Source organism: Amia ocellicauda, chromosome 4, assembly GCF_036373705.1.
Source record: "Amia ocellicauda isolate fAmiCal2 chromosome 4, fAmiCal2.hap1, whole genome shotgun sequence".
Taxonomy (NCBI): Eukaryota; Metazoa; Chordata; class Actinopteri; order Amiiformes; family Amiidae; genus Amia; species Amia ocellicauda.
The window spans coordinates 16,040,759-16,067,131 of record NC_089853.1 but is presented as its reverse complement, the minus strand read 5'-3'; the positions used below and the strand labels follow the sequence as shown (position 1 = coordinate 16,067,131).

At 40.3% G+C, this 26,373-nt stretch overlaps 1 protein-coding gene across 1 annotated transcript in view; it reads right to left on the bottom strand.

Moving 5' to 3' along the window:
* brsk2b (BR serine/threonine kinase 2b) overlaps positions 1–26,373 on the bottom strand; it is a 285,057-nt gene that overhangs the window by 61,781 nt on the left and 196,903 nt on the right. Inside the window, exons 5-7 of the mRNA XM_066701102.1 lie at positions 9,803–9,919; positions 1,016–1,049; positions 852–920 (exon numbers count right to left, since the gene is read on the bottom strand). Of these exons, the coding sequence (XP_066557199.1) occupies positions 852–920; positions 1,016–1,049; positions 9,803–9,919 (220 nt within the window). The remainder of the gene's footprint in view (positions 1–851; positions 921–1,015; positions 1,050–9,802; positions 9,920–26,373) is intronic.

The window sequence follows — 26,373 nt, the reverse complement described above, 5'->3', positions numbered from 1 at the left end:
TACCTTCTGTTTAAGGAATTGCATTGGATTTCAAAACTGGCTATCTAGGGTTTTTGGTCCCATTTGTATTCATTCAATTAATTATTGTTTTAAGTCTGGGCCAAAACAGCACAAAATTACAGCATAATCAACACTAATACAATCACAGATAAATGTCTGCACTGGGCCGCGGCAGAACACATTAATCTTAATGTCTTAAAAATCAGACACAGTATTAAGACGTATATTGAAGATCCTACTAACATCTTGAAAACAAGCTATTTAAATTGGCCTTTCCAATAGTATAGCTTATCAGGTTTTTTATCAGGTAATATATATACTCATTGTGTAATTACTGTAGCATACGACAAGTGTATTTCAAATTAATCAATACATTGCTAATGTGAACCAGAACAACACTTACTTTGGATATATAACTACCCTGTTCTTAACATTGCTTTGAACTTAAGTTTTTCGATGTTCTTTGTCTAGGGAAGACAAAAAGCACAAATTTCATGATTTGATCCCATGTTTCATGATGTGCTGAACCAGAGTCTACTGTGCGTTTTCTTTGTCGTGCCATAACGGTTCTCTTTTACAAACACAGTGTAACTTAAGGACTGCAGAAAAAGGATGCGACAAACAGGGACCAACAGCCGTTTGTACCACTGCTGTCGTCAGCCAAACAAACCCCAGGGGGCAAGATTACAAACTATTTTTATGCCTTTCATTTTTTATTCTTAAAAAAAATATATATCATTTTAATTAAGCATTTTTTTCTCCTGTTCATTAAAACTGTGGCTTGTACAGAGCTGGTCTGGGAGAATAAAGCAGAGTACACAATGTGCAGGGGCATCCAGGCAGGCACTCACCACCAAAAGTGCAAAGAGAATGACCCCACAGCTCCACACGTCCGCTTTCCGCCCGTCGTATTTTTCTCCCTGCAAAAACCCAGGACACAGCGCTTAGATACAGGAGATCACTGAAGATCACAGATGACGAAAATGGCATTGAAGAGCTCATTGATGATACTCACCCTGATGACTTCGGGGCAGGCATAATGAGGGGAGCTGTGGAGAAAGGAACAAGGAAAAACAGGCTGTTACAACCGGGAAAACCCAAAAGTCCCACAAATGAGAAAAAGCCTGCTTTAGGCCAAACCTGTCTTATTACACATTTGGAAGTCCACCGATATAGTCAGAAAACAGCAAGCAGCTTTAGCTTTAGCTCTGGAGACACAAAAATCTTTGAATGTATGCTTGATTGTCTTTAAAAGGCATATTGTTATTTCAGTTAAACAGAACATCACCTAGTAGTCCCAGGAACAAACCCACACACAAATCGCTGTGCCACCATAGAAATGCAAGTGGAAACTCTTCAGCGTTGAGTGTGTTTGCACTATCCGTCCTTCTTGAATGAATTCAGGGACTCGGCACGTCGTATTTCAAGGCTCACCCACACAGAGTCGCTCCTCTGAGTACAGAGAACGAGCCGAGCCTCCAGAGCAAAACGGAGCCCTCGCCCCCTGTGTGATTTATCTAAAATATTGGATTTCAATGGGTTGCATAATTCGCATTAAACATCTGTAAACACGGTACATTAATAAGTACTCAGTTAACATGTATGTTCATGAATAATTATTTTGAAACAAGGCAGGCAGGCAGGCCTTCTGATGTGTTGTCCGAGATCACTTGGCTGCAAGTAGGCAAACGGAAGCTCTCCAAACATGATTCTTTATAGCGGGTGTCAGATTGCATTATACTAATGACCGCATAGCGAGGATAAGTTACACTAGTCAAAAGCTCGATGATATAAAACACACAAATCACGCAAATCCATAATATGATTTTAAAATGGCATGCTACTTAGTCATAGGACATCTGCAAGCGCTATGAATTCCTGACCGGTTTAGAAATGAGGGAAAAGGTAAAGTTGAAACTGTTTTTAAATAAATAAAATGTAACTAAATACCCCTCCCTCCTCTTTTATCTTGATTCAAGCGAACTTTTGCAGCTCAAGTTTGTTAAAAATTAAACCGTTCTATGGGGAAAAAAGAAGGGAAAAAAAGAAAAAGAAGAATGCGGTTGTCCCCTATTTTGGTGACAAATGCCTGACCTTTAATTAAAAAACACAGGGCAATTTGAATATTTAATCGAGACACAACTGTAGTCGGTCTGTGAACTATTAGATAAGAGCTGATTACATTAAACAGCACAGGGCACGTGAGAGGGTTCAGTAACTGGAAGCCGAGATGCCTTTGGATTCTTGCCACTGGCTGCTGTCCCTTTCTCCGCACAGTTTGACAACATCGCTGCGTCTCTGCTGTCTGATTTATAAAAAAGGGGGACAAGCGTCAAATGTATTCAGTCTCTTCCTTCATTAAAGAGGGGATATCAATCTCTCTGATGCATTTCAAAAGGATTTTTATTCCAGATTTATTTACACAGTTCAAATATATATCAATCCCCTGTCACAGGTATAGGAAGAAAAAAAAAAAAAAAATATATATATATATATATATAAATCATTTCTCTCATTGGTTCACCTGACAACATTTGTGAATCCAGCCATCCCTTCTCAGTAGAAAAATATATGCATATGGATTATTCTGTATATGTTAAGCCTTGTTCTTTATAAAGACACATCAAGATAATAATAAAGATAAATATATATATGTCAGTTCCCAGATGATTATTATTTTTAATTTCTGATCTTGGGTAGTCATATAACCTTCCACCTTTGGAGCGACACATAACTTGAAGTTTTGCTGAAAATCGAAACCTTCCCACATGCGGTCAAGACTTTTACACCCAAAATACTGTCCTTTGTCAGAGCTTCTTAAATGCACTCTCCCGCAGCTTAGCTTTGCAGCATTGCCTGCTGTTCCCAAGCAATTTCCTTCTGAAAAGCACTGCAGTGTCTCCTCTGCTCCTTCACAAAATGAGATAAAACTTAATACTAATGCCTGGGATCGAGAGTGTAGAAAGGGATATTTTTTTTAAATAAAATGGGACACTTTTAAAGTCAGGGGATGCAAACTACTGTTGTTAGCTTGCATCTGAAGGGAGCGAGATTTGGAGCACGTATGAAATTCTGAACTTATCACTGCAATGAAATATTCTTAAAGCCATTGGGGGAGGAAAAAAAGAGGACAAGGTCTTGGACCAGACTTACTCTACTGTGCTTTCTCTTTCTAAGATAACAGTTTAATTTACTGCTTAGGATCCTAGTGTAGTAGCCTTTGCATCAAATTTGCAAGGCTTGCAAAGTCTGCTTCCAGTTCTATCATTTTCAATAATGACAACAAAAGAGTATGGAAAAAAAAAAAAAAGATTCCATACATGTCAGATACTCAAGGCTTTTCATAATCTTCTCCCCGGCTGACAGAACTTAAAGAAACATGGAAACAAAACAGACTCTCCCATTAAGACTACAAGTAAGCATTAAGAGAGGGGAATAACAGAAAAACGCAATTAATAAATTGCTGAGCTATAATGTAGGAACATTTAAAAAAAATCAACCGCAAACAAAAGCAAACTGCCAGGCACAGACAGACGCATAACAAAATGGGTTCATATCTGCGTCTCCTGCAGAGATCTGGATCAGGACATCAATCGTCTGATGCTATTTGCTAAACCTCATTAAACGCATGTTTTTTAAAAAAAAATTCAGTATATAATAAATATAATCATAAAAACAGGGCTTAAAGGCATAGAAATGCAGTGATTGTGCGGTTTTAATAAAAGCCTAACACAATTCTGCCACTATTTTACTCTATTGTTGGGCCTTGTCCAGGTCCAGGAGAGCTTCAGTCCTGCAGGTTTGAAATGTCAAGCTTGAATTATCCATTTATAAAGACTGGGTATCATTTACATTTAATCTTTGAGGTATTATGGTAAATACATTTGGGAAAAAATACCTAAATACCCTTCAGCCATTAAGGACAAGAGTTCCCTTATGTGAGCACCTGAATTGCTTAACTAATAAATAACTCAAATGTTCCCACTCGTTAGGAATAGGTGATTGAGTTTGACCTACATAAGTGGGTTCTCCAGGACAAGGTTTGGTGATGAGTGTATTTTAGATTTTTTCTTATGGTATTATATAATTTGTGTTACAGTACTCTACAACATACAGCCTGTGTACATTTATGATTTTTGCAGTTCCTTGGTCAGTGACAAAGACATCAGGCAAACTAAATAATAACAAACATTAGAACAGAAACTGATGCCTCTTTCCGATTCAGCCACCCCTACAACAGAGATAGTATGAAACCCTTCTTGTTGTTTTTAAAGGTTTTGTTTGAAGCTGCCACCTTAGGGGAGACTGGATGTCTTGGTGTGAGAGTCCAACCTGTTTCTCCAGGCCTGTGTTTTCAGATAAGGCACATCACACACCCCCTTCAGATGAAACCCAAACAGCTTCCTGCAGGGAGAACAATTAATCTCGCCTCAGGATTAAGATGCTTCCTGTTGTTCTAACGAAGGCCGGCCAAATGAATCGCCGGTGGCAATGTGTGTGGGATTGGTGTTGGGTAGAAGCACATGAAGACAAAGAAACACTGGCTTTATTATTAGGTAAATAGTCAATGCTAATGTGAATAGGAAATACAGATTTATTCCATCCTGAAGGTCTCAGGAAAGCACCATAGATATCATAGGTATATTCCCAACAGCTCCTGAATTTAGAGCTTAAATCTACTTGCAATACTACCTGCTTGCGAGAAATGATTAATCATTTAGTGGAGGGTGCCAGGTTGGATGATGCTGGGCGGCTTTTTTTTTAATCCTTCCCAGCTGTTCAGTTGACAGGGAAGACGGGGGAACCCGCAGGGTGAGTACAATAAATAATCACCTAAATATATAAAAATAATAATAATTTAATAAATCAAACCATTTGAAATCCAGGTCAACAATACCCTGTTAAATAAGTCCCAAGCCCCTTGGACCCCTGCCGAAGAATATAAAGAAACTAATATGACCCCTGGCAGGGCTCTGTAATTCCTGAGACGAGAAGCTTAAAACCGAGGAAAGCACCCATTTCTTTATGGCTCTGGTTTGACTTAAGCGCTGTGCCGCAGTAAACAGTATATATTTGTGTCAGACAGGGTTGTGCTGAAGGGGGAGAGATGAATGTGTTTAATTAAAAACTGTCATATCTGTGCTTAGGGATCAGGCAGTCGAGCATGAGGGACAATCAATAATTGTACAGCATTTTTTCTCTCCCCGTTACTTGAAAACAGGCAAGCAAGCTAATAGGCTAACACGCTGATAGCTGGGATATCAGTTTTGGTGAAAAAACATATCAGTACAAGGAAGGAGGGGGTGGTGGTACAAAGATTCGGTTCCTTTTTGGTAGCCCCACCTCTCCCACTTTACAAAGTTACACCCTCATGTCTGTAGTTCCTAGGATTCAAAAGAGAAAGGGAAGAAAAAAAAAAAAGGTTCCCAACAAGACAGAACAGGGTCATTTCGTTTCTTTGGCAGTCGAGGGAGGACACAACCACACTAAGGTTATGAGGGACAACGTGAAACTAGAGGACAGCTCGGCGAGTTTAAACAACAAAAGCCATTTTCCTTTGGGGCAAAACCATAACAGCAATTCACTAAACACTCTGTGTTATACCTCTCTGCGCTTTCGTGAATAGCCGCAGTTACCCTCACGGCCCAGGAAGACGAGACTACTCGAGAGAGTTCCAAATTGAAATATTAAAACACATCATTAGGGTTAGTTAACGAGGTGTCATCCAAGGGAGCAAACTGTGGGGGGGGATGCAAGTGTGTCTTGAGGCCGCAGGAAACTTAAGAATTTCAATTCAGAGGCAAAGGGCCTCAGCTGAAGCACTTACTGTCAGGCTGAGTAATCGGGCCCATGGCCTCCACCTCACTGATTAACAGGTTTGTTCTATTTTACGTGGGGGGGCAAAAAAAGAAGGCCTGGCCTTGTAGAGATTTGGCATTGAGACCCAGGGAGGGGGAGACACACAAATCTACTTTGTGCAATAGGATCATATCAGCGGCCTATGTTAATATCCTACTTCCCTCCTGACGTCGCTGTAAATTCCCTTCTGCCAGCCTTCACGATCATCTCCATTAATTTGCATAAACGCTTAAAATGTCCAAAGATTAAAATCTAGTGCAGGGCATATAAAATATACAGTATTGGTGGACACCTTTTATAGTGGTAGCTGCACCCATGGGAGCTCGCTGGTATTATGGACTGGGCAACAAATGCCAGTGAGGAAGGAGACATCACTATGTTTAATGTGTTTTTAAAGTTCAGCTATACCTCATCTGAGAATCACAGCAGTAAAAAGGTTAGTTGGCCTTGTTTTCCCCCTCCTGGTCTTTGTTCTCTATGAGGTGTAAAGAGAAATTACTAGTCATTTCATGTCAGGGGGAGATTACAAAATGGCTTTTATGAGCTTTCCGTGGTACTGATGTGTAATAGGAAGCCAACACAGAATAAGAGGTGTTTATTTAGGTCATGGGAAGATGTCTGTAGCTGTCAGTGACACATTAATCCAGAGAAACACAGAGACCCAGGGGGAGTGGAGAGCAGATTTGGGATATAATAGACTGAAAGCTCATAAGAAAAAAGTACATCAAATCACAGCACCAAAAATGATAGGCTCCAATTAGAATATTTCACTCTCTCTTACACATGAGTGTATGGTTGAAATTGCATGCTTTGCACGCAACGGTTGATGCCTAAACAATACATGACAATACGACAACTATGGTGATGTGAATGCAATACAACTAACAAAAGACTAAAGACAGCTACAAAACACAAAAACAAAACGGCCAGTCTTGACTGGAATACCCACCCAAAGGAGACGACGGGCACTAATAAAGATGGATGCCACGCAGTGATCTAAACAGCACTGTGCGCAGCTGTACTGGAGCCATCGTCAGCGTAAGCGATGTAAGCTGTTGAAGCAATCTGCATGCTTATTAGCAGCACTCTGTTCCTTCAATTATTGTCTTTTTTTTTTTTTTTGGTGTGTCACATTTGTGTTGAAGACTGCCTGCATCCCCACTGCATACAGATAGGAAGAATTTACATAATCAGTAATCTATCCTTGCCGCTGTTTTTTAATTTTTTTTAAATCTGCATATCAGCGCCCAATCTTATCTCAGCTGCAGGCCTGGCCCCCTGCCTCCGCCTCTCATCTAATCTGCCACTTCTCACCTTGCCAGATTCAGTTTCTGATAAGGCCACATGTATGTGAGGGCACACAGAGACCTGGACTCTTTTCCATGTGGACATGAGTGATGCTGGAACAGCCAGCAGCCCAGACGCCACCTTGTTTCCTACAGCACAGCATGTTTTCCCACAAGCCTTTGCCTTTTCAACAGGTTTGATTGTTTACCTCCTCAAACAATTTTTTTTTTGCTTTAACAGGCACAGAAAACAAGCTGTGGTCCCGTTAATAATCCTTAAGGGATTCTTGACATAAGTTCCAATATTAAAAAATTACATTATTATTAATATTAATATTAAGCAGACGCCACAGTTGTCCAAGGTGACTTATACTGATTTACAAACACTAACGTACAACATTCTACATAAACGCAGCAGTACAAAGTTAACAATGTCACTATGAAAATAATCACACCCTCATTCAAGTGTTGAGGCAGTGAAGGAGATCAGAAGGGCATACAGGTGTAATCTAAACAAGGGTGTCTGAAAAGAGGTACTGAAAAGTGGTAAAACATGGTACAATCCTAATTAATACTCCTGGGCAGCTCATTCCACCACCGAGGAGCAAGAGAGAAGAAAGTTATTACATGTCTGTAGTAGCAGGATACCTATGTTAATAACTGTGGCATGGCCTTATAAACATTTTATACATGTTTCCCCAAGTCATATACAGTACACAGTTGTGTAAAAAGCCATTTAATATCTGTGTGAATGGAAAGTTACATTTGGTGTTTTCTAATAGGTGCTGCCTGAAAGCAGTAATCCCCCTTTTATAAATGTCTTCAGTATATATATAATGCTTTCAAGTTTACAACATTTCGATGAAAAGGCTGTGCAGAGCAACTCTGAATAGCTTATTCACTGCTAATCACATATAGACATGAAGCTGGGTTAGGAGTTATGTCAACAGGGTGCTGAAGGATTAAAAAATCACTGCTTTTATTCACTGTTTGTTTATTTAAACTATATGTTTAAAACCTGACATAAATGTGAGAACTAATTGAACATTTAATACATTTTCCATTAATAATTAAAATTCAAGTTTGTTTGGAAAATATTTATGATACGTTCATTTTCTTCCGTGTTTCTTGACTAATTCTACCCATGAGTTAATTATCTTTACAGCTTTTTTGTAGGTTCCATTTTTAGATGTACCATTTAAGATGCCTTGTAGCCGTGACTCTTGTCTTGAGACAAAGCTGGCACACAGTTACTAAAGATAAAAAAAAAAGATTTTGTTTTCGTAGCTTTGCGTCTTTTTGAGGCATGTAGAGCTGGTTTCAAATGGCTGATGTACATTTGCAGTACAGTACAGTACAATCAGCATTTGTAAAAGTAGGTAAGGATAAGATCTATTGACATTGAAGTTCCCAGAATTCCCCCCCAATCCCTGTGTGTAAAACTCCAGTATGGGAGAGAGTAGTTCCTAACTCAACGGCATTCATTTCTTTTACACCCCGAGGGTGGATGCAGTTTACGCAAACAGATGCTGCGACTCTAGCTGCATTCCTGACTTTTCACCTGGCCTTCCTGTAGTCATGACTAGAGGGGATGAGTAGAAGCTGAATTTCCAATTGAACCACTCAGTTTTCTAAATGCAAACATATTTATTGTATTTTTGTTTGTTTGCTTGTTTATTTATTTATTCTTCTGGAAAAAAAACTCCAGTCTAATAGGCTAGTCTAATAGTCCATGGCGTGATGCAAGGTTTATCACCCTCTTGAGAAAGCACCTCTGGAATTGGCCATCGCCCTTGGCACTGTATGAATAATGAGATTCAGCTCTTCAGCTTTTATTGCTTCTGAGCTGCTGTGTGTTTGTGTGTATGATGGAGAGAGAGACAGAGAGGGAGGGAGAGATGGAGGTTGCCCCCCCCCCCCGATGGAGCCAGCAAACAAAGCTCTTGACGCACTTGATGCACAAAGTTCAGTGGACTGTAGACTAAGACCTAATCACATTTTCTTTTACTTCTTTTAGAGATTCCCCCCTGAAGTGGCTGCACAGTTGTAGGTCACAGTTTTTGTAATGGATTCTTGCTCATCGCAGACAATCTTTAACACAGAAGACTAGATTTAGCAACATTCCTGGGTTCAGAAAATACTGTCATTCTCTCCCCTTTCACCCACAGACACTTCATACTGTCTCTACAAAACAGGCAAATGTCTTTTTGAAACAGGGTTAAACTATTTAGTACAATTGTAGGTAAGATAGCAGCAGGATCTCCCAGATTGTACATGGAAGTTTACATGTGCTTAGCTTTTCATTTCCATTTCAAATCTGTGTTAAAGACATAAGAGATTATAACCAACACACGTACATGATTGATTGATTTGTCATTTAAAAATCTATCTGTAGATTTTATTCAGAATTATGATGACGTTTGTGAATAACTGTTAAGATATTCACCTCCATTTTCAACCTTCCTTGAGGGGCATGACTGAGAAATGCTATAAATAAATCAGGAAAAACAAAGCGCACACCTCTTCAATGTGATGCTGATTCCAGTGAAAGAGACCACCTTCACGCAAAAGCCTCAGAGGAAATTCCTGATTGTAAGCTGTCTCTGTGAATGACAATGAGCTGCCCTCAGGCAGGGGCTGGTTTAGGGGGAACTCACCCGCAGCTCGTTTCCAGCAGACTGTCTCCAACCTGTAGTGAAGCCATGCCGAAATCTGCTATCCTGATGTTGTTCTTCTCGTCTAGCAACAAGTTCTCTGGTTTCAGGTCCCTGTGGCTGTAGAGAAAGATCGAGAGAGAGAGAGAGAGGGGTGTGAGCTCGGCCTATCAGCACTGGACAGAGAGGTCAGTTTCTTTCAGATTAAGCTATTATGTCCCAACAGGAACAGCGCTGGATATCTAATGCTTTCTGTCACCTTCATAATCAGTAAGCCAAATCGGAAATGTATCCAATGTGTGAATCATTTCCGAAACCCCATTGTGAATGTCTTATCCTGCTGCGCGCCATGGCAGTTTAAATAATATATAGCCTATATATTTAAATAGCTGCACTTTCATTGTTCTTCTATAAAAGGCCCAATATAAAGAAGCGTCCAATTCATTTTGTAGAGTGATTTTCAAAAACAGCTTTTAGAAAATAACGTTAAAGCAGACGTTAACTATAAAACAAAATGAAACAAAAGCCTCCCTCTGAACTGACATTTTAAACAGCAGATTAGGAGAATTTACGATCTGCTGCAGAACAGTAACATGACAAAATTGTCCAGTTTGGTACCCAACGAGTGTCAAGGGATAATATAGATTTTTTCTATTTTTAAAGGGGAGGACAAACACTCAGTCAGGAAAAGTGTTATGCATTGTGCAGCTCTGGATTCTCACACAACACGTGTAGCTAGAAACCACTTGTGCAGTTGTTACAGTTTGGGTATGTGACCAGATGAGCGAAGGACCTCACGGCCTGTGAGCTTTACCTTGTTTTTTCTGATGTTTAAACCACAAAGCCTTCCCAGCAGCCTCTTTACAATTACACAATAAAATCTGCCCTTCAAAGACAACATAAGCATACTTGCTGTCTGCATGGTGAGTTTACACCCCAGCAGAACACTTTAGGTGCTTTCGGATGTCAACTGACTGAATCTGCCTGTTGGTCGCGAAAAAACAAAACCGCTCACTTATTTTTATTTGCGCTGTCAAGAGCCTGGTAGGATATTTAGAACAATCCGTTCCACCTCATTGTTGGGTGAGATAATTTGGACCATTTATGAGCAACTGAAGTGAAGAGAAAGAACCAGCATATCAGGTTTCAGCAAATCTGCAGATAATACCGTTTGAGCTTCAAGCTATTCCAATCCCTTATTTATATGGAGGAGGGGCATCACAGTATTCAAAATGTAAAGTCAAGTTATCACACCTCCCATCTCTACTAAGACTGAAAACTCAGTTCAGAAGAAGCTTACCTAGGCTCCTGTATTCATCTCATACAGCCCTGGCTTGACCATAAAATCACCCAACTACTGCTGTTAGGTTTGACACACTGAACTAACTACTGGGTCTATAATCAAATTAAAAGTAAAGCCCTGATTGTAACAAACTGACCTCCAGAGATTTATACTTCATAAACAGAACAGTGATAAAGGCAGCTCTAGGCTTTAGCACCCGTCATGCCCACACCATCTATAATAGGTCATTAATGCCTACGCCAACATATTAGAAGAAGTCCATGCTTTGTAATCTCAGCTAAACAGCGTAGCATGTTGTTAATGTGCGAGGATATCATATTTCTTCCTTAATCTCCATTGCGTTCTGTGGCAAATAAAAAGCCGTCTTAGCGGACCCATCTGGGGCCGAGGCAGTCATGCTGGTGCTGCATTAAGCAGGATTGGATTTTACATTGCCATTTCAAACGCTGACAGATTTCGTGGTTATTAATGGCTGCTATATCTGCGTTTGATTTATAACTGATTGGTACCATGAAGGTGTATTATTTAAGTTGTCCCTGGATTCCTTTCATCTTCCTTTGTTATACATGTTCTTGTAATATGACAAATGGCTTTAGCCCCAAAACCTGTCTGTAATGCTCGGATACAGAACAAAACCTCAAAAGCTGAACATTCATAAAAAAGGAAATGCAAGTCTACCCCCCCTCTCTTCTCCCCTTCTCCTTTCCCTGCGTCTAAGCTGGCTTTTCGTTCTTAATTCACTGGTGCCTTTAAGACCTGGCATTTGACTTATGCCAACATGGAAAATCATGACAGTTTCAAAACTCAATTTTGAAATTATTGAGCAACACTTTTGAATATCTTGGTTAGTATATCTGCTCAGAGGGCTTCTTCAATGCCCCTTCAAGTTTAAATGCCCCCTGTCTAGCAGTATGTGAAGCTTGAATAATCATCTAAGTGATCGAAAGTAATGAAATGGCAGTTTTGAGAAAAGACACATTTAGTTATGCATTGAATCTGACCAATTCAATTTATTTTTCAGGAGCTACAAACCCTCTTTAATGCCTACCATGGGATTCAAGTAGAGACAAAAACGTTTTATCATCAAATAGAAAATTAAATGTTTTGTAGTTATTAAGTACACCGATGTTCTTGTGCTTGATTAATTAAACTCTCTGGCTATACTGCCGTTCCAATAACTGCCTTTTTCAGAATCCATTCCAGAGCGGTTTCAGTCAGTCAGTAAATAAGGCTTATCTGCAGCTTTAAAATAATACTTTAGCGTTACTTTGAAATGACAAGGTATGTGTCAGGAATGTATATTTAATGTTCACCAACTAAGACTTCTATAAAAGCAATTATCATTGCATTGGAACCACTAGGTATTTAAAACTCACTGCACCATATAAACTGCATACAAATCAGGTTACTTTGCCCAAATGTACTCTCATGAACAGGTCCCATATCCTGTATTTCTCAGCAAGTTCTCACCAAACCCATCATCATCTCGATTCCTGCTGTAATGAGCTGCATTACAATGGACTTCAAATCTTTTATGCTCATTAATGCGCTTAAAAGCGTCATTTTCAACGCATTATCATTTGGCACTTGATTCCATGTCAGAGTCCTATTCATGCTACTAGGTAAGTGGAAATGATTTTTCAGTTTGGGTTTGCTGGAGTGGGTTAAACTTCAAACAAGGCACAGAGCTGATAGGGAGGATTTTTAGTCTTGTGAACGCAATAAATCCACTTGTCTTTTTTTTTTTGTTGAAAACTTTCGGCATCTCATCGACCCATTTGTGGTGGGGAAAGAGCACATTCAACAGCTCAATTATCTCTTCCCCATCTACTCTACATACTCACTAATACAACACTCCGGATAGGGAGGAAAAAAAAGTGAATTAAACGAGCAAAAGAGCCATGCTAAAAATTAATTAGCAAAGGGGGCTGATAAGCTGATAAATCCGCCAAAACGTAATCGGAAAGGAAAGTTTACTGCTTTCAGCTCCCTTCAATATTTATAAATTTCACACTTGCTTCTAAAGTGTATCTGGCTGTGCACTTATGTGGTATGTTAACACTGCCATATTTACTGCATACCAGCATGGTGACAGTTCAGTTATCATGTTTTTCATTGCTATTAATGGAACAAAAGGAAAGTGTCCTACATGTGTTTTTAGCAAACGTAAATGTATGCACTAAAGAACTAGCTTATTCCTTCTCATCTGTTAAAAGTTAGAATTAGATACAAAATCGGCCACCAAATTAGGCATAGTGTTCGTTCCACTCTTCCAAACTTCTGATCCAAGCAAGCAGCTGACTCTGAGCAGGTAAGCAGTGGGACCGGGCTGAAATCCACCAGAATGTGCCAATTAGGAGAGTCCAGTATAAATGAGGTCAGATTACCGCACAGATTAACGGTGACAAATTTTGCATGAGGGAGTGCTGTGATGGGCTCAAGTTTTAGCTGACTCCAAAATTGGGATTGACAAAAGCAGGAAAATGACAAGGGAGAAACTCACTAGACTAGAAAAATGCACATAACATCCACCCCCACCAGTCAGTGAGGTTTAACATAAACATGAGTTGGTGAAATTTAGTATTAAGGGTCTAGATGTACATTTCACACCCAGAGTATAATAAGGCTGTCAGTGCTATGTCTACCCATGTTAAAAAGAAAGTCGTCCAACCCCCCCACTTATCTCACAATGTATCCCTAAATATAGCCACAAACGCAAGTGGCAGAATGACAGTACAGTGAATGCATCGCTCTCTGATTTGAACCATCTTGATGCACCATCAGCATTTTCCTTCAAACAGCCTTACATTTCCTGGCAGGGGCTGAAGGAGAAACAGAGATGCTAAAAATTTAAAAATACACAAAAAAAAAGCCCTACTGATCTTCTCGCCATTGTTTTTCTCGCTGCAGAGAAGACCATCACTCCAGCTCACCGCACGCATGTATGCAATAAATTCAAAGATGATCCTTTTTCTCACTGCCTCCCCTGGCAGCCTCGAGGCCAGTTTCACGGTCACTGTAATAAAGGAAAAAAAGGAAAAAAAAAAACTGGCAGCTTCTGTTCGGCATCCCTGAAATGTTTCGCCTCCGGTGTTGCGATTTCTCGAAACTGCACAACAGCCAGACGTCAGCTAAGGATTGCCTTTGCGCAAACACACCTACATGTTGGCTCACTGCATTACTGGTCAATAAATCTGTCAATACATCCATATATTTATGTATATGTATACAGATAATATTCCCAAAACTCTGCTTTAGGAATGTGTATGAGATTCCATGTGACAGAAATTAGATTATGTATGACAGGTTTTAAAATCTATTGGTGTCGGCAGCTTTTTCACCACATCTTTCACCACAGCTTTTTCACCACATACAAAAGACAGCTGCAAAACAGTGTGGGAGGGTGGGGGGTGGGTTATCGCATCCCTGTGTATCTATACTAGATACTGTACTAGATCAAGATACCCGGGTGTCTTGGAATAGAAGAAAACCACAACAACAAAAAGACACACACATAGGTGTTGAAAAGCACTAAAATATTTATGATCTAACATTAATGTGAGCTTTCCTGGTGTGGAAATCCTAGAAGGATGAGAGGAAAACCACCTGCCTGCAGAGATCATCTGAAAAAAACAAAGTAGCCTGTTCAGACGAAGCCCTGGTTCTGACCCGGGAGCTCTTTCAGTGTGGCGCAGAGATGCAGTGTTCAGTGTGTGCAGGAGTGGGGAAATTAGGGCAGCCTATTCAGGTGCCTTGAGATGCAATCTCTGACTCAGGATCCAAAACTAGAATCCACCTTACCAGTTTTAAAGACAATTCCTAAAACACAACACTGATCGTTTCTATCCACATGCTAACGGCACTCAGTTCCAGTTAGTTTCCTAAACCCAACCGGATCAGATTACCAGTATTTAGTAAGGTTGGTTCAAAGGAGCTGCTGCTGTCCACGGTGGCCACTTGATGCATTTCTCCCTGCTTCAGCTGTCAACGATGAGGTAAATCAGAATTCAATTGGGGGAATCAGACGGAAATCGATGAACAACGTAGAGAGAGAGAGAGAGAGAGAGAGAGAGAGAGAGAGAGAGAGAGAGAGAGAGAGAGAGCTTGACTAGGTTTTAATAGGACCAGGAGCTGCCGAGAGCAGACACAAAAATGTCCTTCAAAAAAGCAGAATTGTTAGCAGCTTATTAGACATTGCCCTGTGTCTGTGTTTACAGGATCTCACAACTTTAATAATGTTTTTATTTTTGTCTCCATGCCCCTGCCCCCTCTTCCTGTATTTTGTGAGTCTGTGTGATGATTCCAACAATTACCATTGCACTGGAGTGGTCTCTTTTGATAACTGAGAAAGACAGAGCGCTCTGTGCGTGGAAAAGAAAAAGAAATCCCCCATTATCAGCTCGCACACCCCAGTGCCCTTTAACGATAATGGCCTATAAACACTCCCCGAAACCCAGTCTCCAGCTCAACCCTGTGTGTCAGCATGAAAGCCTCATCAGCAAGATTTAAAAAAGCCCTGGTCTGGACTTTTCGAGACGCTACAATGTATTTCAAACCATTCCAACCTGAACTGTGTGTTTTTTTCTACTGCCCCCCCCCCCCACATCAACTCTGTAAAAGCCAATGATGCAGACGGCAAAAAGCTCTGCGCATAATGAGGAAGCATAAAAATGCAGATCGGGCGATTTTGTGCTGAATTGGTTGCAGTGCGGACCATTTATTGGCCCCTGGACAGATAGAGAGCTATCTTTAATATTTTACAGTGGAGAGAAAAACAAAACACAGAATCCAATATATATATAGTATATAAAGTATATATGTATATGTGCTTTTGAGGGGCTTGGTGACTCACTGTGTTGTATTCATATGATTCAAGGTTAGAAACTTAACCTACATACATATATTTAGTTTTGAGGTAGAATTGCTATGATTTAAATGAATCACAATTTATTTTATTGTCACTTTCTAGTATCTACAGTGAGGGAAAAAAGTATTTGATCCCCTGCTGATTTTGTACGTTTGCCGACTGACAAAGAAATTATCAGTCTATAATTTTAATGGTAGGTGTATTTTAACAGTGAGAGACAGAATAACAACAAAAAAATCCAGAAAAATGCATTTCAAAAAAGTTATAAATTGATTTGCATGTTAATGAGGGAAATAAGTATTTGACCCCTTCGACTTAGTACTTTGTGGCAAAACCCTTGTTGGCAATCACAGAGGTCAGACATTTCTTGTAGTTGGCCACCAGGTTTGCACACATCTCAGCAGGGATTTTGTCCCACTCCTCTCTGCAGATCCTCTCCAAGTCATTAAGGTTTCGAGGCTGACGTTTGGCAACTCGAACCTTCAGCTCCCTCCACAGATTTTCTGTGGGATTAAGGTCTGGAGACTGGCTAGGCCACTGCAGGACCTTCATGTGCTTCTTCTTGAGCCACTCCTTTGTTGCCTTGGCTGTGTGTTTTGGGTCATTGTCATGCTGGAATACCCATCCACGACCCATTTTCAATGCCCTGGCTGAGGGAAGGAGGTTCTCACCCAAGATTTGACGGTACATGGCCCCGTCCATCGTCCCTTTGATGCGGTGCAGTTGTCCCTTTAGCAGAAAAACACCCCCAAAACATAATGTTTCCACCTCCATGTTTGACGGTGGGGATGGTGTTCTTGAGGTCATTCCTCCTCCTCCAAACACGGCGAGTTGAGTTGAAGCCAAAGAGCTTGATTTTGGTCTCATCTGACCACAACACTTTCACCCAGTTCCCCTCTGAATCATTCAGATGTTCATTGGCAAACTTCAGACAGGCCTGTACATGTGCTTTCTTGAGGGGGCCTTGCGGGCGCTGCAGGATTTCAGTCCCTCATGGCATGTGTGTTACCAATTGTTTTCTTGGTGACTATGGTCCCAGCTGCCTTGAGATCATTAACAAGATCCTCCCATGTAGTTCTGGGCTGATTCCTTACTGTTCTCATGATCATTGAAACTCCACGAGGTGAGATCTTGCATGGAGCCCCAAGACCGAGGAAGACGGACAGTTATTTTGTATTTCTTCCATTTGCAAATAATTGCACCAACTGTTGTCACCTTCTCACCAAGCTGCTTGGCGATGGTCTTGTAGCCCATTCCAGCCTTGTGTAGGTCTACAATCTTGTCCCTGACATCCTTGGACAGCTCTTTGGTCTTGGCCATGGTGGAGAGTTTGGAATCTGATTGATTGATTGCTTCTGTGGACAGGTGTCTTTTATACAGGTTACGAGCTGAGATTAGGAGCACTCCCTTTAAGAGAGTGCTCCTAATCTCAGATCGTTACCTGTATAAAAGACACCTGTGAGCCAGAAATCTTGCTGATTGATAGGGGATCAAATACTTATTTCCCTCATTAACATGCAAATCAATTTATAACTTTTTTGAAATGCGATTTTCTGGATTTTGTTGTTGTTATTCTGTCTCTCACTGTTAAAATACACCTACCATTAAAATTATAGACTGATCATTTCTTTGTCAGTGGGCAAACATACAAAATCAGCAGGGGATCAAATACTTTTTTCCCTCACTGTATAAATGTCGTGATTGGGTACAAAGTTCGTACTGTGCTAGGAGGTCAGAGTTTTGAAAAAGCGAAAGATTTCCAGTAGACACACGTACATTTCTTCCTTTTGGTGTAGTTATAATCCAATGAAACAGAAAATGACCTGTCCAGCAGTAGAAATTAAATTTGGTGTACAATGATGTCGGAGACCGCAACTTTCCTTGATGTCACTCTCCATCTGGTTAACAGGTCAACAGCTTTCCAGTCTTAATCCGCAGACTAATCAATAAACCCTTCTAATTAAACACAGACAGGTACTAAGCAGGACGTGTTCTTTCTTATTACTTTTAAAACGCTCCAATGAACAAACGCACACGTCAGGATGACGCTGTTTGAAGGAGACAAGACAGGTCAGCAGAAATGGACTGATGTGAAAAACCCCACTGAAAAACATTAAAGAAAAAATACAACGACTATAATAAATACAAAACTAAGACATTGCCTGACATCTCCGACAGGAAATGAATCACAGGTCAAAGCAGGTCAGTGAGCGTGTCAAAACTGCCTCCCTGACAGCCATTCTTGTCTGATTTAATCTCCCGCATGTCAATCAAAGCGCCGGCTTGAATGAAATAACCGTCGTCAGAATAATATCCTGCAAATTCAGCTGCCACTACAGGTACTGTACGTGTGCGGACGAGCACTTTCTTGTTCCCCTGACCTCCTTTGTAGCCACGTGCGTTTGATGTCACCTCACTGCCCTGCCATTCCCTCACCTCCAGGGCAGCTCATCAATGGGCTTTATCACGGTCTCCCCGAGAACCTCCTCGACGTGTGATTCACCGTGTGCTCTCCTGCCTTCCCTTTATATCTCCTCTCCCCACTCTGTGCTTCTGCTTACAGCGACTGCATCCTCTATCTTTCCCTTTCTTCTGCTCTGTAATGATCTTTGTTTTTTATCATATCTGTTCACTGTCTCAGTTTGACCACCTTGTAAGAGAAACTATCTGGAGTGAAGGAACTATTCAAAATACATAAAAACATTAATACGTAACGCGAAATCTAAAAATCGTTAGAATGCAGGGCAGTGCACTTTCTTGTGATTTAACCACAGTGATCTGGGCTCAGGCTGCAGCACGAAATCATGAAGTGCTAAATGAACGGTTACTGATTGCGGTTCTTATTTTGTTGGAGTTACTGGGCTTCATGAACCCTGCATCCTACGTCTCATCGCAATTCCCTGTAAAAAGACACTGTTTTGAAATCTCCATAAGTAGATTTATAGCCCCTGTTTCACTATACAAGTGTGATCAAGTTGGAAAGTGGCAGTTAGCAGTGATGGCGTTGTAATGCGAGGGTAATGGGAACAAACTGCACTGGTGCTAAAACTGGTGGAGAAGGTATACTTGTGATAAATGGGGATGGAGGGACAACTGTACCCATGCACACACTGCAGTAGCTAGGGCAGATGTGTTCTTAACCTACAGTTTATTTCTTAAGCCAATTGCAAATCCGTTTGGTTCAGAGCAAAACTGGAGAGCCGGTGACGCTTGCTTTCAAAAACTGTGGGACTCTCTCGTTCCTGGCAAATGATGCATTTCAAAAGCTCTTTTGTTAAACCATATGACCTGTTTTTCTTTTTTACAGCAGCACAGCATTCAGCACAGCCTTACAAGTCCTGCGGACAGCATGGCCTGCTGGTACCAATTTAAGCAAGCGTGCTTGTGTCCTGCAGTTTGCCTCTGGGCGGTTTTCTCCTTTGCGCCCTGGGCATGTATCGGTGGGAAATAATAACGGCCCCTCTTTAATTGACACTTCTCTCCTATCTTTTTTTTCCCCCTGTTAGCCCTACCTGACTGCTGTCTTGCTGAAGATAAAAGCAAAGATGATCCCTCTGACAGGGCTGTTTTACATCATTTGTGAGGAGGACCCCCACCCTCAGTATTGTTGGTGTGCAAAGTAACATTAATGCAGCAGCGTGGACTGAATACCATTCCAGTCACACAGCGCCAGTGCACTGCATTAGCAAAGAGCTACAGCTTCCCCCTCCAGCCCCAAAGGGAGAGAGGGAAGATAGAGCAAGGCAATCTACACTGCCATTTATATGTCTGTGCATCTACCTGTCTGACCCACTAACTGGCTGTCAACCTGCCTGTCAATATCACAGAAGGTATGGGGGGGTGGAAATCACATTATAATTGAAAAGCATGTGTAATTTATATATTGGCGCATCTTGATATGAAGCCGCTTTAATCTTGGAATCAAAAGGAAAAGAAGGGAGGCAATGAAACCACAGGGTACATTGTAAAACCTGACTTACTTTGCATGCTGCCTCAAGGACAAGAATGATGCTACATACTCTTCGACCAAAGACACTTTGGGCCACCTCATAAAAAACACACTGATGGAGTTTGCAATTTTACAGAAATCAGGAGCTATTTGGCAGCCATGCTGGGAAAAGAAGCCAGTTCAATTTGTATTCATGCTGGAGGTATAAAGCCACAATATTTAATTGTTTTTAATGATTTTTCCTTTTTATTTTCAAATTCACCTTTTGTTAAAGGTCTATGAATAAAATAAAACCTGTATTTCTCTGCCAGTGATTCTGATATGGACATATGGCAATCTGGGAGCAAAATTTTAGGAATGAAAACTCACATGGATACAGACAGGTGACATATATAGTGTACAGTGAGGGAAAAAAGTATTTGATCCCCTGCTGATTTTGTAAGTTTGCCCACTGACAAAGAAATGATCAGTCTATAATTTTAATGGTAGGTGTATTTTAATAGTGAGAGACAGAATAACAACAACAAAATCCAGAAAAACGCATTTCAAAAAAGTTAAAAATTGAATTGCATGTTAATGAGGGAAATAAGTATTTGACCCCTTCGACTTAGTACTTGGTGGCAGAACCCTTGTTGGCAATCACAGAGGTCAGATGTTTCTTGTAGTTGGCCACCAGGTTTGCACACATCTCAGCAGGGATTTTGTCCCACTCCTCTTTGCAGATCCTCTCCAAGTCATTAAGGTTTCGAGGCTGATGTTTGGCAACTCGAACCTTCAGCTCCCTCCACAGATTTTCTATGGGATTAAGGTCTGGAGACTGGCTAGGCCACTCCAGGACCTTAATGTGCTTCTTCTTGAGCCACTCCTTTGTTGCCTTGGCTGTGTGTTTTGGGTCATTGTCATGCTGGAATACCCATCCACGACCCATTTTCAATGTCCTGGCTGAGGGAAGGAGGTTCTCACCCAAGATTTGATGGTACATGGCCCCGTCCATCGTCCCTTTGATGCAGTGCAGTTGTCCTGTCCCCTTAGCAGAAAAACACCCCCAAAGCATAATGTTTCCACCTCCATGTTTGACGGTGGGGATGGTGTTCTTGGGGTCATTCCTCCTCCTCCAAACACGGCAAGTTGAGTTGATGCCAAAGAGCTCGATTTTGGTCTCATCTGACCACAACACTTTCACCCAGTTCTCCTCTGAATCATTCAGATGTTCATTGGCAAACTTCAGACGGGCCTGTACATGTGCTTTCTTGAGCAGGGGGACCTTGCGGGCGCTGCAGGATTTCAGTCCTTCGCGGCGTAGTGTGTTACCAAATGTTTTCTTGGTGACTATGGTCCCAGCTGCCTTGAGATCATTAACAAGATCCTCCCGTGTAGTTCTGGGCTGATTCCTCACCATTCTCATGATCATTGAAACTCCACGAGGTGAGATCTTGCATGGAGCCCCAGACCGAGGGAGACTGCTTTAAGAGAGTGCTCCTAATCTCAGCTCGTTACCTGTATAAAAGACACCTGGGAGCCAGAAATCTTGCTGATTGATAGGGGATCAAATACTTATTTCACTTATTAACATGCAAATCAATTTATAGCTTTTTTGAAATTAGTTTTTCTGGATTTTTTTGTTGTTATTCTGTCTCTCACTGTTAAAATACACCTACCATTAAAATTATAGACTGATCATTTCTTTGTCAGTGGGCAAACGTACAAAATCAGCAGGGGATCAAATACTTTTTTCCCCTCACTGTATGTATGTATGTATGGATATATGTATATATATATATATGTATATATATGTATATATATATATATATATGTATATATATATATGTATATGTATATATATATATATATATATATATATATATATATGTATATGTATATATAGTGGTTATAAAACCTTCTATATAATCTATAGTAGATTTAATATAAAAATGAGAATACATTGTTTGCAGCTACATATTCTAAAAATAAAATGTAAATAGATAAGATATGGTGTAAAATATATCAAGAAATAACCCATATCTACCACATTCTACCCATATCAACGGAAACATATATAGATTTTACAATTTCCTCAATCGCTCATGTCCTGAATGGAAGCTGTCAGTCACCCCTAATGTTTAAAAAGTGTCATTTCAAAAATCCAAACAATACTTTTTTCATTCTTTTTCGTACGTTTCTTTAGGAGATCGGCACACAACCTCAATTAACACAAAGACCTACTGAGGCATTTTCATAATGCACAACCTCATTTGTGAAATGCAACTGACATTTAAGACAATATGCATCTCCAGCACGCTCTGCGATGTTTCCTTAGCGGTACATCCATTACACGGGCACAATACATCATCATTCCTGTGTTAATGATAACCTCTGACACTGTTCTCTGTGAGAAAGAGAATTTGCCTAATGGAAGAAAGCTGTCCAAATATGGTTAGGGCCATTACGTCTCATCCACCCCAATCACAGAACCCTGGAATAAAATTACCCTGAAGCATTACAGGTAATGAGTGTTTGCACTGAGCTCAAATGGAGAAGAAAAAAAGAAAAAGAACACAGGCGAAAAACTTTCATTTTTCTTTTTTTTACTGTGCTCCTGCTGTTCTGAAGTATGCAATATAGGCACAATAAGGCCACACTTCAGTTTAAGACTGTTATCAGCTGAAGCTTCATTGAGAAGATGTTCTGAAGGCGCTGCTGAACACTAAATGAATGCAAGTTGTTATTGACTAATTGCATGTTGTTAAAATAACAATCATCACAGTCATTTAACTGGTGCTTTAATGCAAAGTGACTCAAGGAGACTAGGGGCGGAGCTGAGCATCATCATCTGTTGGTCTGGTAGACTTGAGAAGATGTAATAGCTGTACTTAGTAGACGTCTGTTCGCATCACATAGACTGCCATTGGAAGTGTTCAAGTGTTTGGATTTTAAGAGTTGATTTATTATTCATTAACAACAAAAAGCTGTTCAATGCATGGCGGCAGAAAGGGCCTTCTGAATACTGCCCAGATGGAGGGAGGGAGAGAGAGACCCTCACAGAGAGACGCAGACAAAGTGCATTAGCCCTGCCTCACTGTGGGCTAATGCTGTCTGCCAAGTGTGAGTACTGCACCACATCACTGGCTCTGTGGCATGGGGGCTCCGGGGAGGAGAGAGGCATCACGGAGAAGTGAATATCGTCTCCACTATTCATGTCAGTTCCCAGGCCTGCCACACGAACAACACTGGTACTTTTCTCGCGATTGCTTATAACATCCACATACCTTGTTTCAGCGCAGTCCAGGTCACTGTTATTCTCTCCTGTTAAACGCATCACAGAGCAATGGCTGGCATTACAACAAGAATCCCACACTACTGAAATCACGAACACACGATACTATCAACTTTCACAGTGATGTGACAGTACCGTGGCCCTATCCAAATCAATCCCAATTCACAATGTTTTAGTTGTAATAATTAGGAGTATCGTACTGATTTGTCAAGTCTATAGGTTAGCTGTCATATGAAAAGCAGTGGCAGATGCCTTTTTACAATGGAAAGAGACCAAAAATAGGTTAAAAAAAAAATTAAATAAAAAAGGATTAGATGTATTTACCTGACAGTATCCTCTTCTCTTGGACTAAGTAGGATTTTGAACTTCACAGACATCCATATTTAGATTTCTTTTAAATACAAAGACAAATTCAAATCTCCACAATTGACCAAGGAGGCAAAGGTAACTGTGATGACATTGTTGCGAAGCTATTGTATGCCCCTGTGACTATACTTCAGTTAAAAATAACATAAAGGTGGGCCTAAGCATCACTAACATAAAAATAAAACACAGGGATGTTTCTACAACTAGAAAATGAATGATCAGATCTATCTGCTGCTGTAATTCTTTAAATCCCCTGCTCACTTTTCTTGCCTATGTTTCTCCGCTATCGAAAGTACAAATCCAACAATCATTCTAAAAAACATCTTTCTTCTGAATGGTGTCCATTATGTTGGGTTTTATGAGGCAAATAAAAAATGGCAACAACAGCAAAACAAATAAAACTAAATAATAATCACAAAAATGCAGGATTAAAAATAAGTAAGCAAGCACATTCTTAAAAAAACACAACATAGGCTAGCTACACTTGCTTACAGTACGTGGGTATGTATATAACAGAGACCTGTGACAATGCAGCCCCTTTCCTGTAACAGCAACTGTGAATGTAATGGTTCAGTTCCTCAGGAAAAAGCCATTGCTGTGTGCCATTGACTTTCACAGTGCAGTAAAGATGTCATTCTATTACAGCTTTTTTTTTTTAATGCTTCACTCCATTGCTTACTCCATCACCTTAACTACATCAGAATAACACATTTTGAGGACATTTGCAAGTGCAAGCTGTCGAGGCAAATTGCCATTACTAGTACTACTAATTTTGCTGTGGTCATAATGGCTTCTGTTAGCCACCTTTGCAAAGTGGTACACATTAAGACTCGGAAGACTAATAATTATATAGAGGACCCATAGAAACGAAGCACGCTTGCACAACTTTGGAGGAACAGATATGATGAGGGCAAGAGCAAGGATGAAGGAGATGCGGAGTGTATGTCCTACATGAGAGGTTAGACTCTGGAACTGCCAGGGCCCTTTCAGTAGCTACTTGATCACACGCAATAAGTGCACAAAACTGATGAACGAGACCCCTGGGCAGGACTGCTTTTCAGTCCAGATAAGCACTTCATTATTGTATCTTATTGCACTCTTAATTATCTTATCTTCTAAGTTTTAACCATTTTCCATCTAGTGTTTGGTTTCTTTAGCCACTGGTGTGCTGTCGCCAATACAGAATAACCAGGGAAAGTGCCGTTTCTCTGTTAAAGCTTTTTCATAATGCATTGCTCCTCAACAGTTGTCTGTAGCACTTTCAATTGTTTACCTTTTCACGGTAGCACGCAACAGGTGGGATTAATACTGGACTGAGCACTGCATTTATTGGCATTGTGACGCCGGGGCCTAACTGCTTAAAATCCAAGACACAGGGGTGAGCCAGATGTCTTCATGCCCTTTCCTCTGCTTTAGATGCATCAGGTGTCTGTTCAAGAAGGCAAAGTTTTATTTGTGCTCAATACTTGGCCTTGTTATAGTCCAGAGGCTGGATCCCATCTGCCATTACCCATCCAAAACTTGGATTCTTGCTTGTTCTCTTCACATTTCGTCTCATCATCAGCCTGTATCGATCCAGTGCTGGATGAAAGTCTCCCGAATATATTTCCACTTGCTTCGATCTACAGCTTCACTTTTCCATGTCACGCCTGCAAAGTTTATTATTTCATCTTACCCTCTATTGTGTGGTCTTTTTCATTCATCACTTGGGATCCATTCGATACCTTCCTTTGTCCATCTTTGATCTGTTCTTCTTGCCGTCTGTCCGGCCCATTGCCATTTTAACATTTTCACTCTTTCAATGTCTTCACATATTTTGTTCTTGAATCCATTCATTTATTTTTCTACTTCCTCTTGTTATTCAAATCATACATCTTTCCATGCTGCTTTGTGTCATCTGCAGTTTCTGTACGATTTTTGGTTTCACGGCCATAATTTAGTATGATATATAGTTGTTGTTGTTGCAAGATAGCCATGAAATATCTTTAACGCAAAACAGGTGAGACTGGGTCACAGGATTTTGAGACTGGTCAGCTGCCAGGTTACACAGTTTTGTATGTGGGGGGCTATGTGCAAACAAATTATGATAGGCCAGCAAGATTTAGGAATTATGAAATCCACAACCAACTGAAGAATAAGAATCAAATTTTCCCCAGGTTTTGTCAGTTTTTGCTTCTTAGAAAAATACCCACAATGTTTTTCTTACCTTTATACTTCCCTATCTGTTTTAAGATAAGATAATAATGCCATTTATTTTCATTGATGGCCTCGTTGTTTAAAATTCAGTTCCTAAATAAGAAGTGGTTTGGGAATTACTGTCCACCACATAGATAATGGTTTTGTTCATATTCCAAAAGTCTCACAAGAGGTATAAAAACACAAATAAATACAGAAAAACATTAATCTTAAGTACAACTGTCAAAAATGCATCTATATAAGACAACTTACTTTTTGGTTAGACAGGCTTTTTTCCAGGATGTTGGGACACTGGACAATATGCAAAACATGTATTGAATAACCCAAAGCAAACTAATTAAAAATAAATAAAAAAAGGGAAAATAAAGAAAAAGAAAAAAGATTTCTCAGCTCCAATTCCACCCCTTTCTTATCTTCTTACTTTGGTGTGGCTGTCATGTTATTATTTTTTGTCATTTAGCTGACGCTCTTATCCAGGGCGACTTACATTTGAAGTCATTTGAAGACTTACATTTACATGTTAAAAAGGAAGACTCTTTCAAAAAGCCTGACCCCGACACAGGCTGAAACCTATTTCAGTACTTTCCAAACCCAGCTTAATTAAACAGTTTTATTCACA